This window comes from Nelumbo nucifera, chromosome 7, assembly GCF_055504915.1.
Source record: "Nelumbo nucifera cultivar China Antique chromosome 7, China Antique-T2T, whole genome shotgun sequence".
Taxonomy (NCBI): Eukaryota; Viridiplantae; Streptophyta; class Magnoliopsida; order Proteales; family Nelumbonaceae; genus Nelumbo; species Nelumbo nucifera.
In genome coordinates, this window is record NC_142655.1 from 55,695,362 (window position 1) to 55,718,000 (window position 22,639).

Consider the following 22,639-nt stretch of genomic DNA (forward strand, 5'->3'; position numbering starts at 1 on the left):
TATCACATGTATCACCCTAAATTTGTTTCTAAATATGGACCAATTTGTTGTGTAGATTGATCATATCTTCCGTTAATCAGCGAGGAACATGAAAGTGTATCGGCTTTAGAATTAATATTTTTAAAACCAAATCTTACCAAACACTCGAAAACTTTGACTCAATTTTGCTTCCTACAGCCCAAAGTTTAAAAGTAAAAGCAAAAGTTTATCCAAACAAAACCCGAATCATTGAAGAATAAAAAACAAAATCTTTGGAAACAAATTCTGACAGTTCATGTTCATTGATGTGTGATTCAAGGCCCAAAATATATTCAGGTTTTTAAAACAGGACCAGACAGGAAACCGTTTTAGGGTCCGATTCCCGGGTTGAACAATCCGATCATCCAATCCAATGGATGGCTTGTTCTGACAAAAAAAAAATTAAAAAACAAAAACAGATAAAAACCATTGTCTGAATCGATGATTTGTCAGTTCAACCACCCCAATATGCAGTTTATTGATCAAATCAACGGTTTTGGACAAACTGCAATTTTGGGATAAAATAGAACCAATCAAATGACCAGTTTTGATTTTTCCGGTTGGACAATCTGGTCTGGTCTAAGAAGCGGGGCACATGTAACAAGCTTAATATACATATCCATGTACCTATAATAAAAATGGCAGTTTCAAGTTTCTTGGTTTTCGTCAATGATGTAATTTTCCTTTTTCCAATGTTTGCCCCTGTACATTGTGTCTTTCCCAGGGTTCTGTTGTCAGCCTTTTCCGTATCAATGTTCTCCATTCAGAGAGAGAGGGAGACACGTGTTTTCACGCAATCTAATCTCATCAATGACAAGCGAAAATAAAGTATATGTTTGACATCGATGCTGCACTTGTAGCAGGCCAGACGCACCCTTTTATAAGAAAACAATACATTTTTTTTGTTTGGAATCGTTGCTGTCAGCTAAGACGTTTCCTGGAGCAACGACGACTTTTTTTGTTTGATATCAATGCTGCAGGAAACGTTTTCTGCACTTCTATTCATTATCCAGTGCCACATCACTGTCCTATTGGCAGCAATGAGCTGCAACTCCAAAAAACATCAAATTTAGCATTGCTCCAAACCATGCCTTTCCAATTTCCAAAGCGTGGCTTGGAGCACCATTTTCTATGAAAAAATGATTCCAAACAGATGACTGTTTCTTGGAAAACCGTTTTTTCTTATGTGGCACTGATGTGACACCATTGCTCCAAGAAACGGCAATGATGCCAAACAGCCACAAAGACAAAACATTCACACATCCTTTAGATCAATTTGAACCATTCATTCTACAATTTATAGGATCCAAGTGAAAACTGGGCTGCTGAGTTGATAACAATGATGATGAATATGACCATGTTTTGACATCATTGGCCCCATATTTTGAGATTCATCTTCATCGACCAAAAAGATTCCAATCCAATGGCTGAGCTTTAAAGCTGAGTCCGTTCAATCACGTAAAGCAAAAGACTGAATCATTTGATTAATCTCTCTATGAATAGAGGTGTAAAGTGGGTCATACCGGACCGACCCTTGTGTTTCATTGGGTGCTTTATCCTGCAATTATTATCTTTTCTAGTTTTTGCTTCCCTCAAGTTGGTTCTATTATAAAAATGGACAAGTTCACTAAAAAATGACAACTCTTTTCCCATGAGTTTGTGTCACTGTGAATCTTACAAGGCCTCTTTTATTAGAAATTCCTGTGACTGTGAGAGGGGTTGAGAATACCATTAATGTGATGTATGAGAACATAAACGACCTCTGCATTGGTTGTGGTTATCTAGGGCATAAATCTTATAATTGTCCTTCAATCATAGAAGGTGGGACTGAAATGAAAAAAAAAAAAGAAAATAAAATACTCCACTAGGAGACCAAAATTTGGTAAATCCTTTGAGTTTAGGAGGGAATGGAAGGGCCAAAAAATTTCCTGGTTTAAAGACAGGAAAAGAGACAGTCTCTAAGGCAAAAGGTCTGGCCAGAATAAACATGGCAAGGCTAGGGTGCACAACTCTTGTCCCTCTTCATCTTGATCTTAAGTGGATCCCAAAGAACAATCTAAAGGTAAGGGAGAAATGGATCACCCATTTCTTGATCAAGTCCTGAATCAAAAAGGTCAACATTGATGAAAATGGAGGAAAAAATGATCGATGACAATGAAGATGATGATGATCTAGAGGTCATTGATGAAAATGAAGATGATTTTGCCAAGGATCGTGAAGACATTACTACTCTGTTGGATCAGTAATGGGAAATACAAAATGACAAACAAAGTAAGGAGGACTCATTGATATCCACATCCCCAAGAGCTCAGATTATAGATCACCAAAACAAAGGCAAGGAAATTGCCTATGTGGAAGAAATCTGCCCAAACTACATAATTGAAAACAACATAAATGAAAGTGTTGGCATGGAATGTTAGAGGGGCAGGAAGATGTAAGCTCTAGCGACAGGTGGGAGAACTTGTCCGAATAAATAAACCAGTAATTGTAGCTATTTTTGAAACTAGAGTACAGAATTGTGATGTTGGCTGTTTTACTAGAAGGTTGCATTTTGATCCATGGTTTGTTGTTCACCCAGTGGGCTATTCTGGAGGCATATGGTTTGTTTTGGAATAGTAATCAATGTAAACTTGATATAATAATCTCTGATGAAAGAATGATCTATTGGTTTGGTTTATGACTGTGTATCCAAATTTTTGTGGACATGTACTTTTATTTATGCAACTTAACGGATCTAGAAACAAGAGGATCCAAATACACTTGGAAGAATAGTTACACTTTTGAGAAAATTGATAGAACTTTAATTAGCAATGAATGGTTGACTATGTATCCTCATGCATACACACTAAGAACTTGCCTTTCCTATGCTCGGATCATAACCCTATGCTTGGAGCATATAATAGAGATAATGTCAGGAAATAATAGTGACTTGGAGCATATAATAGAGAGATCACGGAATCAAAGAGATGTAGGATCCAAGCGCTAACAATTTTTTTTTTAAAAAAGAGTCCGAGCTGTGAGAGAAATAAGGATGTAGAACAAAAATAAAATTGGAAATATATTGGAAAGAAAAAAGAAATTATGAATAAAATAAAAGAAATTCAAGAGAAGCTAGTGATTGATCCTACTAGAAGAGAAATTATAAATCATGAATCAGCCCTTCAAAAACAATTAAATAAAATACTTCATAGGGAAGAAATCTTCTAGGCACGGAAATCAAGAACTGAGTGGTTAAAACTAGCGGAAGAAATCAAATCTCAAAAATTAAAAATGACAATGGGGAATGGATTGAGGATATAAATGAAATAAAGGAATTCTTTGTGGAGAAGTTGGAAGAAAGGTTCAAAAGTAAGGAAGTGTAGTGAACAAGTATTAGAGGAGATAAATAAGACTGTTTTTAGGTACCTAGAATGATGAATTAATTAGGGAAGCAGTTAAATCAATAGGGGACACAAAATCCCCAGGCCTAGGATGGGTTAAGTGCATATTTTTTAAAAAAATATAAAGTAATCATTGGGAATTTAGTTGAAGAAGTGATTTAAGGCATTCTTCCATTATGGAAGAATGACACTTGGGTTAAACAAAACCTTTATAACCCTAATCCCAAAAAATAATAACCCTGATACAATTGATAAATTTAGACCAATAAGTATGTGCAATACAATATATAAAATTATAGCAAAAATCCTCGTAAATAGGCTAAAGCCTATCCTAGGTTAAATAATAGGACCATTCCAAAGTGCCTTTGTTCTAGGAAGACAAATTACTAACAGTATCTTGATAACTCATGAAATGATGAACGCAATGAAAAAGAAAAGGGGTAGACAGGATCTCATGGCTTGTAAAATAGATATGGAGAAAGCCTATGATAGATTGGAATGGAGTTTCATTGAAAAACTCTTAGTAAGTGAGGATTCCATAATAAGTGGATCAATTGGGTTATGTAATGCATCAGCACAGTTTCATACCAAATCCTAATAAATGGATCCCCAACTAGAAGTTTCAAACCAAATAGGGAAATCAGACATGGGGACTCTCTATCCCCTTATATTTTTGTCTTATGCTCAAATGCCCTTTCTAGGATGATTTGTGAAACAAATTGACAAGGTAAAGATATATTGGGCTTTAAAGCTGCTAAGGGTGGACCCACCATCCCTCTTTTACAATTTGTGAATGATTGCTTAATTTTTGCTAAAGCTAACATTGATAATGTGCTAAGAATCAAAGATATTATAGAAAAATATGCTGGAGCTTTAGGTCAGAATCCAAATTTTAGCAAGTCCACTTTATTTTTCTCTAAAAATATTCATACAGGGCTGCAAAAAGTTCTTTCGAGAATTCTTAAGATTCCTACTGAAAAGAAAGAAGGAAATCATCTCGGAGCCCCAATAATTAAGGGAAGAGTCTCAAAAAAGACTTTTAAGAAGGTGGAAGGGAATGTCATAAACAAGCTTGCTGGATGGAAAAATAATTCACTCTCTCTAGTAGGAAGAGCCACACTTTTAGAAACATCGGTTTCAATGATGCCCCAATTCATAATGAGAGTTTTCAAACTCCCTAAATCTATAGTAGAGAACCTAGAAAAAATGCAAAGAAAATTCCTTTGAAAAAAAATGAGAAAAAATCACTCAACCTAGTGAAATGGGATAAAATATGCAAACACAAAAACAATGAAGGATAGGGCTTAAGGAAACTACATTGGACTAATATGGTAAATCTTGCCAAATTGGGGTGAAAAATTCTGAATCAACCAGAAAATCTATGGGTGAAGCTAATAAAAAATAAATATTTAAAAAATTAAAATTTTTGGCAAATTACCACTAAAAGAAATTGTTTATGGGCATGGAGGAGCACTCTGGAAGCAAGGGATATCCTAAAAAAGGGGATTAGGTGGAAGGTTGGTAATGTAAAATCAATTAGATTTTGGAAAGATATTTGGATAGAGAATTCCCCCTTGGCGGAATTGGCCCACTCGCCAAATCCAAATCCAAACCTTAAGATCAGTGATTTTATTAAGGAAAATAAAACATGGAATAAAGAAAATTAAAACTATCCTAATTGCAACCATAGATAGAAGTGACAAGATAGCATGGAAACCAGACCTAAAAAAGTATCTTTTCGATTAAATCAGCCTATAAACTAATGGAAGAGAATGTGGGTGGCTCAAGCACAGAAGGAAGAACAAAGAATATATGGAAAATATCATGCCCCTCAAAAATTATTCTTTTCATTCATATAGTCCTTGCAGGTTGCAGCGGTTGCCGGAATTTGCAGTGGCAATCACCGGCGACTAAAGTAAAATCAACCAGCAACGATTTTTGTGAACCCAACACTGTTTTCATCATAACATCTGATTGTTTTCATGTTTTTGCTTCTGGAATCTGGTTTATGTTTTTTTTCTATGATTTATGTTTTTGCTTTTGAATTCCTATTGATATTTTTGTGAGCCCAACATGTTTTCTATTTTGAATTCATATGCATTCATCTAAAATTTTTGGGATTCCATACTATTTTACAAAGATTCTCTATTCCAGTACTCTTTTCTTAATTAATTTTTTTTGCTTAATTAGTTACAGGGAGTCACATATTCACATTTGCTTAATTAATCTTGCTTCATTATTATTTTTTTCCATTCCTCGCTTATTTGCTATGTCAAAGAATGATGATAATGATGATGTTTATGAATGATATAATCCCTATTTTATTTTTAGTTAATTAATCAAATGATGCTTATTTGCTTAAATTAATTGCTTCTTGATTCTTGATTTTTGTATTATTATTAATTTTTGCTTCTTGATTCATGCATGGATTTATTGAAGTAAGATTATATTGCTTATTTGCTATGCCAAAGAATGATGATGATGATGAAGTCAAAGAAATGAAGAATGATAAAATCTCTTTTTTATTTTCAATTAATTAATCAAATGATGCTTATTTGCTTAAATTAATTGCTTATTGATTATTAATTTTTTGTATTTTCTGCATATCCTAACTTTTTTTTTCATATTTTTTCTGTATTTTTTGATTTTTTTTGTGTTTTTTTTTTCTGTATTTTCTATGTGTTTTGTACTTTATTATTTTTGTATTTAGATAGTTTTATTTTTCTGTATTTTATTTAATTATATTCTATTTTTTATTATTTATAAATATTTTTTATTTTTAATTAATTTATGACATCATGGATTAAACTACTTGACCCAAACAGTTGAACCGCCGAACCGAAAAACGGACCCCTGATCGATTCTGTTTCCAAGTCAGTTTTAAAAACCTTGATAAGAATTAAGGCTATAGCAAACGGTATAGTGCAACACTGCATCTTCCGGAGTACAGTAATTACTAGACCTCGTAAACATTTGAATTTGTTTTATATGCCTGCTTATCTGGACAAACTTTGGTAGAAAGAAAAGGGTAAAATACAAAAACCTCCCCTATAGTTTCTTCACTTTAACAAAAACCTTCCCTAAACTTTTAAGAAATTTGACAAAAACCTCCCTTCCGTTATTGACCCAGACGGAAAACGTTTAATCAATCCATATTTTTTTTTCAAAATACCATTTTACCCTTTTATAAAATGGGTACTAATAACTAATCAGAGAAGAACGGATTAAGCCAACCAATAACAGTTGCCGATGAAGAACCATTACTATGGAACACCTACGTTGCAACATGGCAATCCTCCAAATGCAAGAATAGGGCCTTGCAAAAGTAGAACTGCATTGTTTGCAAAATGCAAAGAAAACGAATATAACAAAAAAGGACTGGAACGAAATAGAAGAAGAGGCCCTTTTCTTTGGAGGAGTAATTTCTTTACAAGAGGGTTTGCTGTTGCTCGTCGAGATTTTTTTCAATGCCTTTTGGAACTCTTAGTCTAACTCGAACTGGGATTCCTTTTCCATGGCACGCAGAGATGAATTTCTCCTCTTGTTCTTGAAATTCTAACCCCCATGATGGAATAGCGAAACAAAGGATATCACCTTCAGCTTAAAAAGAATAGAGGGAGAGATTAACAGTGGTTTCTGAATTGTGAGAGCTTGTAGAAGCATTAGACCACACAATCCAATTTCCAAAACCAAAATGACCAATTTTTAGGCCTCGAACAATAAACCCACTACACATAAAATCTCCATTCTCTCAAGGTTGTTGGGACTAAAGCACAACTCTTTGATGAATTGTTGTCGTCTCAATTTCTCAATGACCTAGTTCTGGACATAGTGAATTAGTATAAATACAAAGATTCTGTTCTTACTAGAACCATGATAAATTTAATAGCAGGATCCCAACCCAAAGTCTTGCTTTCGAGATTTCATTTAACCACCGAATCCATTTCCCCTGCTCCATGGGTATTTTTTGTAAAATATTTTGTTCTGACTCTGTCATCCAATTCTTGAAGAGGAAGCAACCATTTCTGTTGAATTAGAGCAGAAAGATACATATGGCTTCAAGAACTATTGCCAAGGATATCATCACTCTTCGGGGTTCTACAGTTATCGTCAATGAGTCTTCTTCCCTTTTAATTGTTATTTGGAATCTTTCACCCTCAAAGGTATTTAGCACCGAGTTAACATTTGACCGAGGAATGCCCAGGAAGTTAACGTCCGGCAACTGTACTTCACCGGCAACTGTTATTGATTAGCTTAATCCATTCTTCATCAGTTAGTTATTTCAGTACCCATTTTACAAAAGGGTAAAATGGGTATTTGGAAAAAAATTATGGATCAGTTAAACGTTTTCTGTCTGGGTCAGTGACAAAAGGGAGGTTTCTATTGAATTTTTTAAAAGTTCAGGGGAGGTTTTTGTTAAAGTGAAACTACAAGGGAGGATTTTATGATTATCAGAAATTATAAGGGAGATTTTTGTATTTTACCCGAAAGAAAAATGAATAGAAAAACAGAAAATTTCTCACAAGAACCCATATTAAATGGCAATCAACCAGGAGGCCATTTCATTTGTCTTCCTCCAAGTACATGCAAGTGCAGATGATAAACAGATTGACCTGAAATGAATAGGAGAGACACCACTGCAGTTATAAAATGGAGTATATAGTAAAATAAAACCTGCACTAATGCATAAATTAACAGGAAGATGGGAGGTTGTTATGAGACTAAGAGGTACAGTAACATAAAACCTGCTAGTGTATGTATTAAACCAACATATAACTCATAGAGTGCTTGGATACTTACAAGCACCGGGTCCATTGTTGATGACAACACGAAATCTGTCCATTATACCTTCTTTCTCTGCCACAACTTTGGCAGCGTGCAGGAGATGACCCAAAATCTCAGTATGCTTTGGTTCGGCCTAACAAGGTAGAAGATGCCAAAAAAAAATCATAAGATAAAAGCATACATCTGCTAATCTTGAAGGAAAAACTGAAATAGGTAATTGAATTGTCACGATGGGGGCTACCTATTTTTCAAGGAAATAACTGCAACATCAAAAGAACATAGTTCATTCCTATCTTGATGGGTATGAATTTGATATAGATCATATTTAACTATGCTGAATTTCTGATTAATATTTTCTGCAAGAGTATATGCCAATTCTTTGAAGTTTTATTACAGGATGGGGGTGGGGAGAGATCTGAAAATGATTGGACCATTGAAGCTTCTGCACCTTAAAGCAAACAATAGTGCCAAAGCAAGGCAAAAGTGATGTATCTTTCTCAACTCTCTGTCCTCATCCATTGCTTGATTGCATGAATACTACCCATAATAATTGTTTTCTCTAAGAGCAACAATTTCTTTGCAGGTTGGTCGATGATGCTTTTTAGTAACAAGGGAATAAACCTCAGACTCCCCTCCCATGTTTTTTCACCTTATAATTCTTACTTTACCTTTGATGATGCAAGAACAAAGAAGGGCTTCTATTTGATCATTATTATGTCTTTGCTTTCGCAGGTGAAATTACCCAAAACCTTATTGTTGTTTCTATTTCAACAATTACCTATGAAGGTGAATGGGTGATGAATCACCAAGGATTTATGACAACGTCAACATTGATCAGATTAGTTTCCAAAGCTGATGCATCCTACCATAATGAGTTTGAGGCTCATTGACAGCATCAATAATAGCGATTTCAGCAACAGCATGCAAGTCACTGTTGGACTCATCAGAGTGAACACATAACATAACAAATTCTACTAAAGACCAGATGGGTTAGAACTAATGAAATGCAATATATCAAGCATTGAAAAGGAGTTGTCTTGAAAATATGGAAACTGCCACTGGCTTTCTATGCCAGTAGTTGTCTTTACCTTTTTTCCAATTTTCGATAAACTTTGTGCTTTTTCATCCCAATAGTTGTAAGTATTTTAATGTTTAGAAGTTGAGTCCTCATGAAAACTCAGGAATACTTGTAGGTGAATGGAGAATTCAGTAACAAATAAATAAAAGAATAAATAGGAGTAAAGAAAGGTAACTGAAGCAGAGAGGTCTCAGCAGATTAAAATAAAGAAAGATGCTAAGCTTCCAATTTGCTTTATTGTATGCTTTACGAATTCACTTGTGTTCAGTTTATTTGATTATCTGCCTGCCACTTCATACACCTCTGGTAGTCCTTCAGGATGCGTAAGACCCAGGAAGTAAAGAATTTCCAATACAGTGAAATATATGTTTGAGAGCTTTGAGGCAAACAGTTTATCTGATTTTGGCCCAAAGAATCTTAATGTACATATATTTAGACACCAAAAAAGATACACATTTATAGCTATGGAAACCTACATACTGACCATGAGTCATATTACATGTGCTGCACGCATTAATAATTTCCTTAAGGCTGTGGTTGTTTTCAGTGCAAATATTTATTGATGTAAAAGTACATCGGTGGAGTTCAACACTGATTGTTTTAAATGAGTTAACCGTTGTAAAGTGAAGAGGCATGGTGGTGTGTGAAAAAATTTACATCGATTTTATCGATGTTGTCTTTACATCGATTATTGATGTAAAACTTACATTCAAAACAAACGCGATAAATACAGACCGGAAGTGGAGTTTTACATCGGTCCGTATTTACACCGAAAACAAATGCAGCCTAAAGTAACTTATGAAAAAATTGTCGAAAACCTTAGATGTTATTATAAGTCACACATAAACACAGCCAAGCAATCAGTATCAAATAATACATATCCATGATGTTGTAACTTGTAAGTTCATCAGTTTGAAGGGTATATTAAAAAGAAAAAAAAAGAACACCACCACATTTTCAGGAGATGTTATTCCAATCTGAGTTCCAGTGCACTTCATACATATGTGTTTGTGACTTGTGAGTTATTGGGGAAAAAAATACTTACTTATCTTAATTGGTGGTAAAACAAAACACCATATGAAGTCTTTTATCCTAGATATAAAATGTCATAGTTTAACAAACTATATTTGCTATGTATAAGCTAAAATCCACATAATAACAAAAGAATCATAGGACTCGGTACAAAGCATGTCAGATGGTTTCACACCATTGAAAACATTTAAGCATAAATATTATATCTAACTATAAAGTCATTGATTGCAAAGTCAACTGAATATTTATCTTTACCGAAACATTAGTTCTATCCTTTTAGTGCTACTACATAAACAAACCAAACCAAAAAAAGTTAATACCTTGCTAAGCTGTGTCAATCCATTCCTAAATTTTGGGATGACTAAAACATGAACAGGAGCCTGAGGGTTAATATCCCTAAATGCCAATACTTTCTCATCCTCATACACTATACTGGAGGGAATTTCCTTGGCTATGATCTTGTCAAATCTGAAAAGAAAAATCGAAGCTTTCACTCATAAGTCATATCTGGAGAAAACAGTTCCAAATTTAAGATGCAGAATATGAAAAGGGAACTTAATTAATACACATTATTTTTTTTTAAATCAACTAACATTATTTGCAAAGTAAGAAGTATACATGGTTGGGCCCCCACTGTCAGCACTTGCTGCAGCTGCTTTGGCAGAAGCCTCTTCATCATTTGTGGCACTGGCATGGCATAGGGATCTGAGATTGAAAACTTATCAAGTAATAAGCTATTCACAAGAAACCTTTAATTATAGTAGAAATTCAGCCATTCTCATGGCCTCATGGGAAACAGATGTTTCTGATTCAGATGCACAATTGATTAAATATAAATAAACAAGAAATTACAGCTATATAGGCATTCAAGTTATAAAACATTGCTCAACAAAGGAAAAGGAAATAATACATATAAATCTTGGATCTGCTAATTCAAATTATAGTTTGATAATCCAAACATGAATCTCAAATAGACTAATGTAAAGCCTGGATTTGAACATTGCCAACATTGAGAAACTGTACATGCAAGAACAAAAAAAATCCTAGTCTGATGGATCATATCCCCTACCAGAAGTCATTCTCATCCCCATTTAGCGAAATTATCTACAAGCATTTGCTAACATCAGAATTCAACAGAAAGAGGAATTCAGCTGAGATGCAGAGTTCTGACTTCTCTGGGATGATTAATAAGAACACTGTAAGCATTGCGCAATTGACGGAAGGCTATAACTAAGGTGTTAAGACCGGATCAATATTATGGAGTCGGACCTATTGAGAATTTTTTTCTGCCTATTGAGCAATTTCGTGTACCATATATTGAACTTTACATGCTTGTACAAATGTTCAAATGCCCCTAATAATGGAGAATGATGATGTTAAAATGCAATATTTCACAAATTATGCTCCAATTTATGCATTGCATGCAAAAATATAAGATAAAAAATATGGCAAAGGTGTATACTTATATATGCACTTCAGACAAACTCCAGCACAAGGTTGATTGCAGAGCCAAATTATACAAGGGGACTGAACACGTGGTCATTCTAGAGGGTCCCCTATCTTAAGGATGACTTAAATCAGCACAACATGAATCCTACATGTGGCATAAATAAGTGATGCCTCTAGAAAGCTTCCTAATAGCCTCAATTAGGCAATATTTTTCCATTACAACATATATAGACATCTAAATATATCTAAAGTCAAGGTTTTAAACCTTGGTTCAGTGTAAACATCAGCCTTTATAAAAAGTAAAACTATTTTATAGAAGTTTATGCAGACACACAAAAAATCATAGGATTAAGAAAATGATAGAAAACATTACAAAAATGTTGGACATCAAACATCAAACTAAAAAAAAAAAAAAAGAATAAGGATCATATAGGTTGAATACTCATAATACAGCCAAAACAACAACATAATATAGGAAATATAGGATATAGGAAGTGACAGACATCATTGACCCTCTAAATTTCTAAATATCCAAGCTCTACAGAAAGAAATGTTTTATATCCATGATCATGAAGTTATAAATCCTCTATCACAAAGAAGTGCAACAATCAAGCATGCCTTTTCTTTTCAATTGCTTATGCTTATTAATATTTTTGCTTGTTTTCCTAGCCACAAAAACCTGTTGGTTGCTTTCTTAATTTTTGGAAAGAATCTGTCTCTTGTTTTTGTTGTTTTTAAATGAAAGGATAGTTTCTTAACTATCATGATTGCCATCAGAAAGAAAACATTTGGTGGAAGTAATAAAGTTGAAGTGGAAGTTTAGAACTATATCTAAAATTTACCAAATTTCTGGTCCTTAACTTTCAAGCTGTACTGTGAAGTTTTTGTCTATTTATCTATTAATCTAATTGTTTATTTATTTTTTGAGGAATTACTGCAAACTTGAATTAAACACGAATGTACAGATTAAATTTTGAACCCTCCATGGATAATCGGTTGTTGAAATCAAATTTCTGGTCCTGTACAGATGCCATGCACCGCATGATAACAATGATCAAGTTTCAAGCCATTCCAGATGTCATTTCAGGAACAACCAATTCTCTGTTTTTCCAAACTTGTCTCAGAGACAATGGAGAGGCTCACGGAGATAGAAATTGGTTTCCGGATTTAGAAACCTTCAAAATTTTGATTCCTGAATTAATTTTGAAAATGCCTCAAGCTTCGTAACAATTTCTGAGTATGGAGTCTCAAGACTCTGGCGATTTGAAGATCGATTTCTGAAATGGCAAAAGCCGAAATCGCGAACTCGCTCGCATGGCTGATGATGAGGCTAAATAAGAAAAAAAAAATGGAAAGAGAAAAAGTGCAAAATTTAATGACCAGGATACCCTTAAATTCAGAATAGGATCATAAAGCATTCTCAGCCATCGATGCAAATTAGCAGGAAGCCCTTTGTGCAAGAACGAAAACGAATACCTTCGAAGGTTAAGAGGAAGAACAGTGGGAGCTCGGCGGAAGAGATTCTTGTAGAATAAAAATGAGGGTTGCGCAGTGGGAAGAGATCGTAACGTTGCTGAATTCCTGTTTGAGGAACAAACAATTTTCATTTGTTCTTGTTGGTAATCAGAAATCAAACGAATAATCAGAGTCCTACTTAGAAGAACCCCCTGAAGAGAAAGACGAGATGAAAATGCAAAAACTGCAAATTTTAGCAACAGAGAAACAGAAGAGCCACATTACCGCAGAAGATTGAGGGGATTTGTAGTAGCCAGGGATCTCGAAGCGAAGATTGGCACTGAAGCCATCGTGACAGGAAAGTGGAAACCCTAAGTTCCTGACACCGCAACCTCCTCCACTAGAACAACTGACGAGTAACAACCAGAGGACGCCTTAGTGAAGAAGGAGGAACCAATCAAACAAAGTGACTAAGCAACCATTAATCGACAGTTTCCAAGTTGATTCCATCACACTCCCCGAGTTGACTCACTCTGCATGGGAGCCGAATCGTGGTGGTGAGTGGTTACTCCCTTAGCACATGATATTAGTCATCAACACTGTAATCGGATCGGATTAGCACATCCGAATCTGATCCAATTAGTCCTTGTCCGCTTAACTATTTTTAAAATAAAAAGAAAATAAAATTTTAGGAAATTGTATGAAACTCACCATCACACCATAATCACACCATAAGTTCTCAACATTTTTCTTAAACTTCAAAATCTCTAAAACTCACCATCAATATTTTTTTTAAACTCACCACAACTTTTCAAAATATCTAGAACTCACCATCAATATTTTTCTTAAACTCACCACAACTTTTCAAAATCTCTAAAACTCACCATGTCAGTAAATTTTTATTTTTCAAAACTCACCTTTGTTAATGTTTCTTAATAGAAGTGTCTATGTCATGACAAAATAACCCTTGAATGGTGAGTTAGAGGAAAAATGGTCTTTTTTCAGTTTTCAATTTTCTTGTTTTTCTTTTTTTGCATTTTTAATGTTTTGTTATAATTTCTAATGCTTTTTATAATTTGTTTTATTACATTTTTTATTTTCTACAATCTATAAATTTTCCTATATTTTTTGTTATTTATTTACATTTTTTGTGTTTTCTATAACTTTTGGTGTTTTTTCTACAATTTTTATTTTGTTTGTAACTTCTATAATTTTTTATATTTTTTGTAATTTTTATGTTTTTATGTATTTTATATTTGAAAATATTTTTTAAACTTTTTCGTTTTTTCATGTCTAAATATTAAAATGGTAATATATTAACACTCGTTAATTTATTTTGTATATATTTTATATTTTTCTATGAAGGTTAAAATGGTAATATACTAACGTTCGTTAGTTTGTTTAGCATCAAATTAGTGACATTGTGAGTTTTAGACAATTCCCTAAATTTTTTAAAAAGTTAGGATGGGTTTGGAAGTGTTTATTTTTAAAAGTGCTTATTCAAATCTATATCTATTTATCTATCTATCTATCTATCTATAAGTGTGAATGCAATGTGAAACTTTTTTTGAACTAAAATTACCCTCTACATTTTTTTTTTTTGAGAAAGGGTATAAAAGCCATTTTATTATAACTTTAATGGCTACTAAAATGCCCATAATTGTGTATTTAGTCCATATCTAATGGTAAGGGTTGAAAATATAACATCAATTACTTCTTACCTCATTTAATCCCCTCTCATTTAGTCTTATACTCAAATTATTAATTTCCATTTTTTCTTATTAAATTAGATTTGTGTCAATATTTTTAATAATATAAACCCATATATATTAAAACTGACTCAAAAACAAAACCATTTTTAATCCAAGGGGTAGCTAAGCAATTTAATCATCCAAATCAAATTGATTAACCAACGAAGTCATAGTTAGGTAATAAAATTTTTAAAATAGAAATAATATAGAAACTTACAAAAATGTAGAAAAAATTAAACACATTTATGATTTTTATTAATCAAATTAAAAAAAATAAAAACTATTTTTATTGGTAATTAAAATGAAATGCATAATTTAGAATTAACCAAAAATGAAATTATTTTACCGTTTGACAATAGTTCAAATAGTTCAAATTTTGGTTAAACATGTTAGCCTTTAGTGCCATAAGTAAATAATAAAAGTTAATAAAATATAAAAATACAAAAATGAAAAAAACATAAATTTTGCAAAAAAAAAATAAGGCACATGTATAATATTAATTAATCATCATATTAAACAAAAAGTAAGTGTGACATATCGGAATTATTTTTACACAGAAATACAAAACAAATATAGAAAAAATTGAACACATCTATAATTCTATATTTACACTACTATTAAAAATATAAATAAGATTGTGGAACTTTCTTTTGACTAAAATCAATGTTTTAAAAACTGACCCAAAAATGGAATTGCTTTGCCTTCTGATTTCCAAGTTAGCAGTTCAATCGTCACTACAACACCACTTTCCCCTCTTCTTACATCTCTCTAAATCTCTTTCCAATCCCAGATCATTTGATTCATTGGTGTATCTTAGATTTTAATATAATATTGGTGTTTGATCCCTCATCAATTTTTCAATTTCTTCATTGGAGTTGCAATTTTTTGTTACAATTTAAAAAGAACCACAGAAATGAGAAAACTCAAAATCAAAATGGAATAACTAAAAACCCTAACTAATTTCTATTTTGAGATATGAAAGTTTCTTTTATGATTATTTTATTTTCTAATTTCTATTTTTAAAATAAATAAAAATTTGGAATTAGTTTGAAAGCAACCCAAAAACCGTTAACCGGATCGAACATTTTAATGATTAAACTATCAAGATGAGAAATTTCTAACCATTTCAACATTTACAAAGCCCCCCTATACTATGGGGTTTGTGACAAAGACCCCCCTGTATTTTGTTTTGCGACAAAGATCCCCTTATAATATGACCGTGAGACAAATACCCCCTTCGGTTAACCTTCCATCCAAAAAGATGAAAAGTCCACTGTTGTAATATTTTTTTTAATCCCCATACTACCCTTGTAATAACTATTCGGACAATTTTAACCCTCTTCGTGTTTTATACTTTCTCACCTTATTTCTCCCTTGCAATCAAGGGAAAACCACCCAGACTAGGCTGTGTGAGAGAGAGAGGCAGCTGACCCTCACCTGTAGAGAAGTGTGGAAGAAGGGTACTGATAATATATCCGGAAAGAGAATCCGGCCTCATCAAGCGAATCGAAAATGGTCTTCTGTGGGAACCCATGGATCAGCTTCTTGGTGTCATTGTTGACTATACCATGCGATGTTGCAGAGTGAATAAACAACCTATTGGGCTGTGTTAGAGTCGGAATCGACGCGAACCACCGGCCGCACACAGCAAACTCCATCACCAACTCCTTGAAAACCGGCACCACTTCTGGTCTGAACCCATTCATCACTACCTCCGACAGTCCCTTCTGTACGCTCTCTGCCTGCTGAGCAAACCCATTCATCATCGCAACCTTATCATCACCAGAAGATGACTGCCCCCATGGGACGCTGAACACTGGCTCGTATATTGCATCAAATGAGTGACCAGGGTTGGGGTCAACGAACTCCGACCGATCACCGAAGTAAATACGCATTGAGTTGGGATCGGTTGTGGACAACAAGTTGTATTCTTGTCCTGTAACGCCATCTATTTCAGGATTGAGGGACTTCATCCATCCCAACATGTGATTGAAGGAGCTGTTCTCTTGCACTAAAACCACCACCGTTTTGATGGGACATGGCTTGCTATTGCTCCTCTCCGATGGCATGGATTGTGACGGTAGTAACAATCTTCCCAAACGGTTTTGTTACAGAAAACACCCACTGAAACAGATAGGAACAGAACAGATCGCTACAAACTGCAAAAGTAAATAAAGATTGAGATGGAAGGTGAGTCCTTTAAACTAATGATAAGCGTTCGGTAAGCCTATGTCAGTAAACATAACTTTTCAATATTTCTCCTTCGTGACCAACCCCTCCGAGCTCTGTTTGGCTTCACACGGGGGTGCTTACCCATGTCTAGATGGGATGAACTGAACAATTTCTTCAAAAGGTTGGGTAAGACGACTTACCTTACTGTTTTATTATTTTTCCAGACCATAGATCCATTTTTTCCAAAAGCAATTTCTTCTAGAGGACCAGATATTCATTTCCTAGGTTAAATAGGTTTTAAGAGCAAAAATTTAATGGGGTATTTTGATAATTTAGCGCTTTCTGTCATCTGATTTAACGGCCAAGGGGGTTTTTGTCTCACAGTCATAATATAGGGGGTCTTTGTCGCAAAACAAAGTACAAGGGGGTCTTTGTCACAGACCCCATAATACAAGGGGGCCTTTGTAATTTACCCTTTGTTTTGTATAATAGCGGTTTAGGGCCAAAACAAAACCGCTGACCTGACCAGCTCTTGGGCCAAAATGGTTCGATTGTCCTATTTGGTCTAATTTTTAAAACATTTACTAAAATACTTATTTTGAATTTAGTCAGTATTTAATTGTAAGGTTTAAATTGTAAATTGAATTACTACTTTTCTCCTCATTCAATTCCCTCTATTTAAATCTTACATTTTTCTAATAAATGAATAAAAGAAAAAGATCTATTATATATAAAAATGCGGATGCAAGGTGAAATTTTTTTTTGGACTAAAATTACCCTCTATTTCTTTGTTTGATAAATGGTATGAAAGTTACTTTATTATAGCTTTAATGACAACTTTTGATGACACCTAAAATGCCCACATTTGTCTATTTATTATATTTCTAATTGTAAGGGTTGAAAATGTAACTTCAATTATTACTTTACACCTCATTTAATCCCCTTTCATGAAGTCTTATATTTAAAGGTACTAACTCCTATTTTCTCTTATTAATTCTTATATTTAAGTTATTTTTCACCAATAAATAGTGCTAATTAGATTTATGTCAATATTTTAACAATATAAACCCATATATTTTAAGAACTGGCTAAAAAAAACAAAAACATTCTTTATCCAAGTGATGGCTAAGCAATTCAACAATTTGAATAAAATTAATAAACCTATGAAGTCATAGTTAGGTAATAAATTTTTTAAAATAGAAATAAATATAAAAAATTACAAAATTGTAGAAAATTAGACACATCGATACTTTTATTGATCAAATTAAAAAAAAATAAGTGTAACAAAAGAATTATTTTTATTGATAATGAAAATGAAATACATACTTTAGAACTAACCAAAAATGAAATTATTTTACTATTTGTCAAAGATCAACGGTTCAACTTTTGGGTCAAATGTATTAAAATTTAATGTCATAAATAAATAATAAAAATTAATAAAATATAAAAAGAAAAAAAATACATAAATGTTGCAAAAAAAATTCAAGCACATGTATAATATTAATTAATCATCATATTAAACAAAAATCAAGTGTGACATATCAGAATTATTTTTACACATAAATATAAAAAAAAATATAGAAAAAATTGAGCACATCTATATTTCTATATTTACACTACTATTAAAAATATAAATAAGATTGTGGAACTTTTTTTTTACTAAAATAATTATTTTGAATTTAATCTCTATTTAATTGTAAGGTTTAAATTGTAAATTGAACTACTACATTTTACCCCATTCAATTCCCTCTATTTAAATCTTTTACATGCTAATCGAACAAAATCCTCACCACAATATAAAATAAGAAAGAAATATAAGAGAAAAGGGCAAAATGGCCCACAAATTAAGGAAATGGTAATTTAGGGATTTAAAATGTTCGTCAAGAACATGATGGACACATGATAACCTTTTTCAAAGTAGAAAGGAGCGAAGTGTGGAATCTAAAGATTTGGTGGGGTCTTTTTACAAACAGTATTTTACCATATCATATTCTGGTATTTACAAACAGTACTTATCTAAACATTTTCACATTCAAATCCAATCAATGAATTAAAAGCATTTAAAGAAGGGTAAATGCTAAAACCTCCCCTCAAGTTTGGTAACTGCAATTACCTCCCCAGAACTTGTTGACACAGGTGCAAATGAATCTCCTTTGTTAGAATCTTCTAAAATGAAGTATGAAAATGCCCAAAATACCCATACAATTATTATTGAGACTGGTTTCGACGTAAAAAATATAAACTTTATAGATAATAAAAAAAATAGAGGATTTAAAATTATAACTTTACATTTGAGGGATTGATATGAAGAGCAAATTTGAAAAATAAATTAATTTCTGAAAAGAGATTGAAAAGGTTTAGGCTAACTGCTAATGGTTCATATGAATAGAAAATTAAAAAATATGCATTTTGGTCAAAAATAACTGCACAATTATGTGGCCTCTTTATGGGCCAAAATGAGCTTAAACCTAGAAAGTTTCATTCAACAAGTTTTTTGTCGGTGCAGATTTTTAGGACTTCACATATTCTTTATTTTTCAGAAAACTAAGGCCCTGTTTGGTTTGCAGGAATAGGGGTTTGGAGTCGAAATCGGAATGGGCTATTCTGAATTTCGATTCCAACTATTTGGTTGGGCAGAATCGGAATCCCATTCCCATTCCTACTGGAATGGCATTCCCCCATTTGAGGGAATGATCATTCTCTGCCCCTCTTTTGACGTTATTAATGTATTTTTTATGATTTATTAAAGTATTTATAGTGTTTTCAATTGTATCTGTGTATTTTAGTTTTTTTTTAATATGCATGTATATCAAACATATATCTCTTAAAATTGTCTTTCCAATACACTTAACGTTTCCAATACTTTAAACCTTGATCAGTACACTGGAGAGCCAACAAGCGGAGAAGATGATGAAGCTGGCCTAACTGAAATCACAATGCTGAACCAACGTAGATATCAGTCTCTTCGACACCGAAGCTTTGACTGCACAAATGATCTCTGCAATTAGCAGCGATGTTATTGTTCTAGATCCGGTCTCTGAGAAGGTATGAACATTGATCAGTTCTCTTTTTTACTAGTGTTAAACGTTTACTTCAAATGGGCAATGTGTAGAGACAACAAAAGTTGATTTTTTATTAGGAATTGGTTGAGCTGTTAGAGTTCATGCATAATTAACGGAGATGGGATGATTTGATTAATTCGAATTAGTAGGAGGGCCATCAATCCGATCCATTGAGATGGGAATTTAAGTTCATAATTAACCCAGTTGATTATCTCAAGTAATGAGTTTATATGATTTACAAAGTGCATGGAGGGGGGCTCAAAGTGATGCCAATATTAATTTGAGTTGCTTGAACCCATACTTCAACAATTGAACGATTTGAATTTTGGGTAAAACTAAATTGTTCGTGGGTCAAATGGTTTGATTATTCGGGTCAATGGTTCGTTAATTAATCAATGGTTTTTTATTAAATAATCATGGTTTTTGAACCGTCGTTAACTCGGATGGTTGGATCATTTGTCCCAGAAACTATCCAAGCAACTGGTTCTGTTTTATCCCAAACCCGGTCTTTAGCCAAAAACTATTGAATCAGTTAATAATCCGTTGACTTGTGTGGTTGAATCGTTGACCTGTCAGCCCGTTCAATAATTTTAGCCGTTTTTTTATTTTTAATTATTTTTTTAAATTTTTTTTATCAGAACGAGCCATCCGTTCGAAATAGATGATCAAACCGTCGGCTTGGAAACTAGTGGCCAGAATGATTCCGTTTCCGGGTTATTTTTTAAAACCATGCAAATAATGGTTTGGAGTAAAATAGAACTGATCATGTGATTGGTTCCCGGTTTTTCCGGTCCGACCGTCTGGTCTTGTCCAGTTTTGAAAACATTGGATGCAACAGTGTCAAAAGCTTCAAGGGAACTGATGCCATTAGCAAAGGAAAAGTTTCAGTAACAGTGAGGAAATTAGTGTGTTCTAGGTTGGGACGACAAAAAACAAAAAAGAAGCCTTTCAAGTTAAAGTACAAACAGGTATTCCAAGTAAGAGAAATTGGGAAAAAAACAAGAAAGAAACCCAAATCAAACAAGAATTTCAGACTTTAGAATTGCCTGAAGGTTCGAGTTAGGAATCAATAATGTGGGTCAACAATAGAGTGTTGCTCCAACTCTAATTCCATGAATATAAAAGTTTTGTCTCTGCCTTTCTTTTACTCATAAGTCATATCTTGTAAAACATCTCCAAACTTTTTCTAAGAGAACAACTCAAAGGAAGCCACAGACGAGGCTATTGAAAATTTGAGAACAGTAACTGTAGCCTAAGTGGTATTTTTGGAGAAATTGACCAACTCTTCTTTACCATGAAAGTACACCAACTTTTTTCTCCCTCTCTTGTAATACAAAGAACAACTCTTCTTTGAAACAGAATATAACATCATTTGTTATTCCTTCAACATTCCGTGTCAAATCTTTAGCAGCTTCAATCTATCTCAAGCAAGTTGAGTGGGTATAGATCATTGAATCCTCATGATCTCATCAACACCTTTATCAACGGATGAAGAGTTTCTTTGCGAATTTCTCTCAAAGTCTAGGGAAACATTCTGAAATGTTTGTTCAGAGATTTTCTCCTAAATCTAGAGAAATGAAAACTAGCATATATGGACCAAACAATAAAAATCCAGATGAGAAAAGCCAATTGAGAATGCGTGATCTGGCGGCTCTCACATGTCAGATGATCTGGATGTCGAATCAGATGTTTGCCTTGTTAGTGGCCGAGTTGAGTTGGGCCAAGCTATGCTGTTCTGCAAGAGAAAGAGTTAGAGTACCCGGGTTGTTTGTACCCGGGGTGGACACTCCAATGCTTAAGACAACGAGGAGTCCTTAAAGATTTAGAGAGTGTGAGAGCTTAATCGTGTGTACCTCTTTAGATGGAAATGAGCCTTTTATATAGGCGTGAATGGTCAAAGACTTCTTACAACGAGTCTCATGTTCTCGAATAGTTATTTCCGTTAAGTTAGGAGAGTAATGATGCCAGTTACGTAATTTGCGCGGGGGTTGAGGTCCGTCCAATTAACTCTGATGCGTGCGGTGCAAGTAAGCCGGCCTAACGGTCGATTCATCAATGCTCCGAAGATCTCGGACTGGCAATGGATCTATGTGACAAGTCAGCAAGCATGCCTTGTAGGTCGCCGGTGGTACTTCTCATAACTCGGCCATTTCGGAAGTAGGTCGCCCCTAGTTCGGAGTCCTATTAGCTTGGCCAAGCCGAGGTATTCCAGGTCGGCCTATGCGATGTGCTACGAGCCAACTTGTCGAGGTGATTTGCTTACTCAGCATTGAGGTGTTGCTTGGGTGCCATGTGTTGTGATGTCATTCGGAGGACCAAATTACCCCTCACCAAAAAGGAAAAGAAAAACATATATATCATATTGTACAAAATTATAAAATTAAGGAAGAGAAAATTACAAAATTGGAAATATATATATATATATATATATATATTGTTGTTGTTGTTGTTTCTAAC

The 22,639-nt window shown here is 33.7% G+C and overlaps 1 protein-coding gene and 1 pseudogene across 2 annotated transcripts; both read right to left on the reverse strand.

Moving 5' to 3' along the window:
• Positions 1-7,538: 7,538 nt before the first annotated feature.
• LOC104599674 (HISTIDINE TRIAD NUCLEOTIDE-BINDING 2) lies at positions 7,539-13,804 on the reverse strand. Of its 2 annotated transcripts, none has more exons than XM_010262299.3 (6): positions 13,483-13,804; positions 13,219-13,323; positions 10,912-10,998; positions 10,614-10,761; positions 8,199-8,316; positions 7,539-8,011 (listed from the first exon to the last, which is right to left on the reverse strand). In XM_010262299.3, the coding sequence occupies exons 1-6, from the start codon at positions 13,545-13,547 to the stop codon at positions 7,944-7,946; spliced, it is 591 nt and encodes a 196-aa protein (XP_010260601.1). In that variant the 5' UTR covers positions 13,548-13,804; the 3' UTR covers positions 7,539-7,943. The 2 variants fall into 2 exon arrangements, with proteins under 2 accessions (XP_010260601.1, XP_088748517.1); XM_088892391.1 differs by having other exon boundaries at positions 10,912-10,980; positions 13,483-13,769.
• A 2,577-nt stretch (positions 13,805-16,381) lies between these two features.
• LOC104599831 (non-specific phospholipase C4 pseudogene) lies at positions 16,382-17,017 on the reverse strand (annotated as a pseudogene).
• Positions 17,018-22,639: the final 5,622 nt, after the last annotated feature.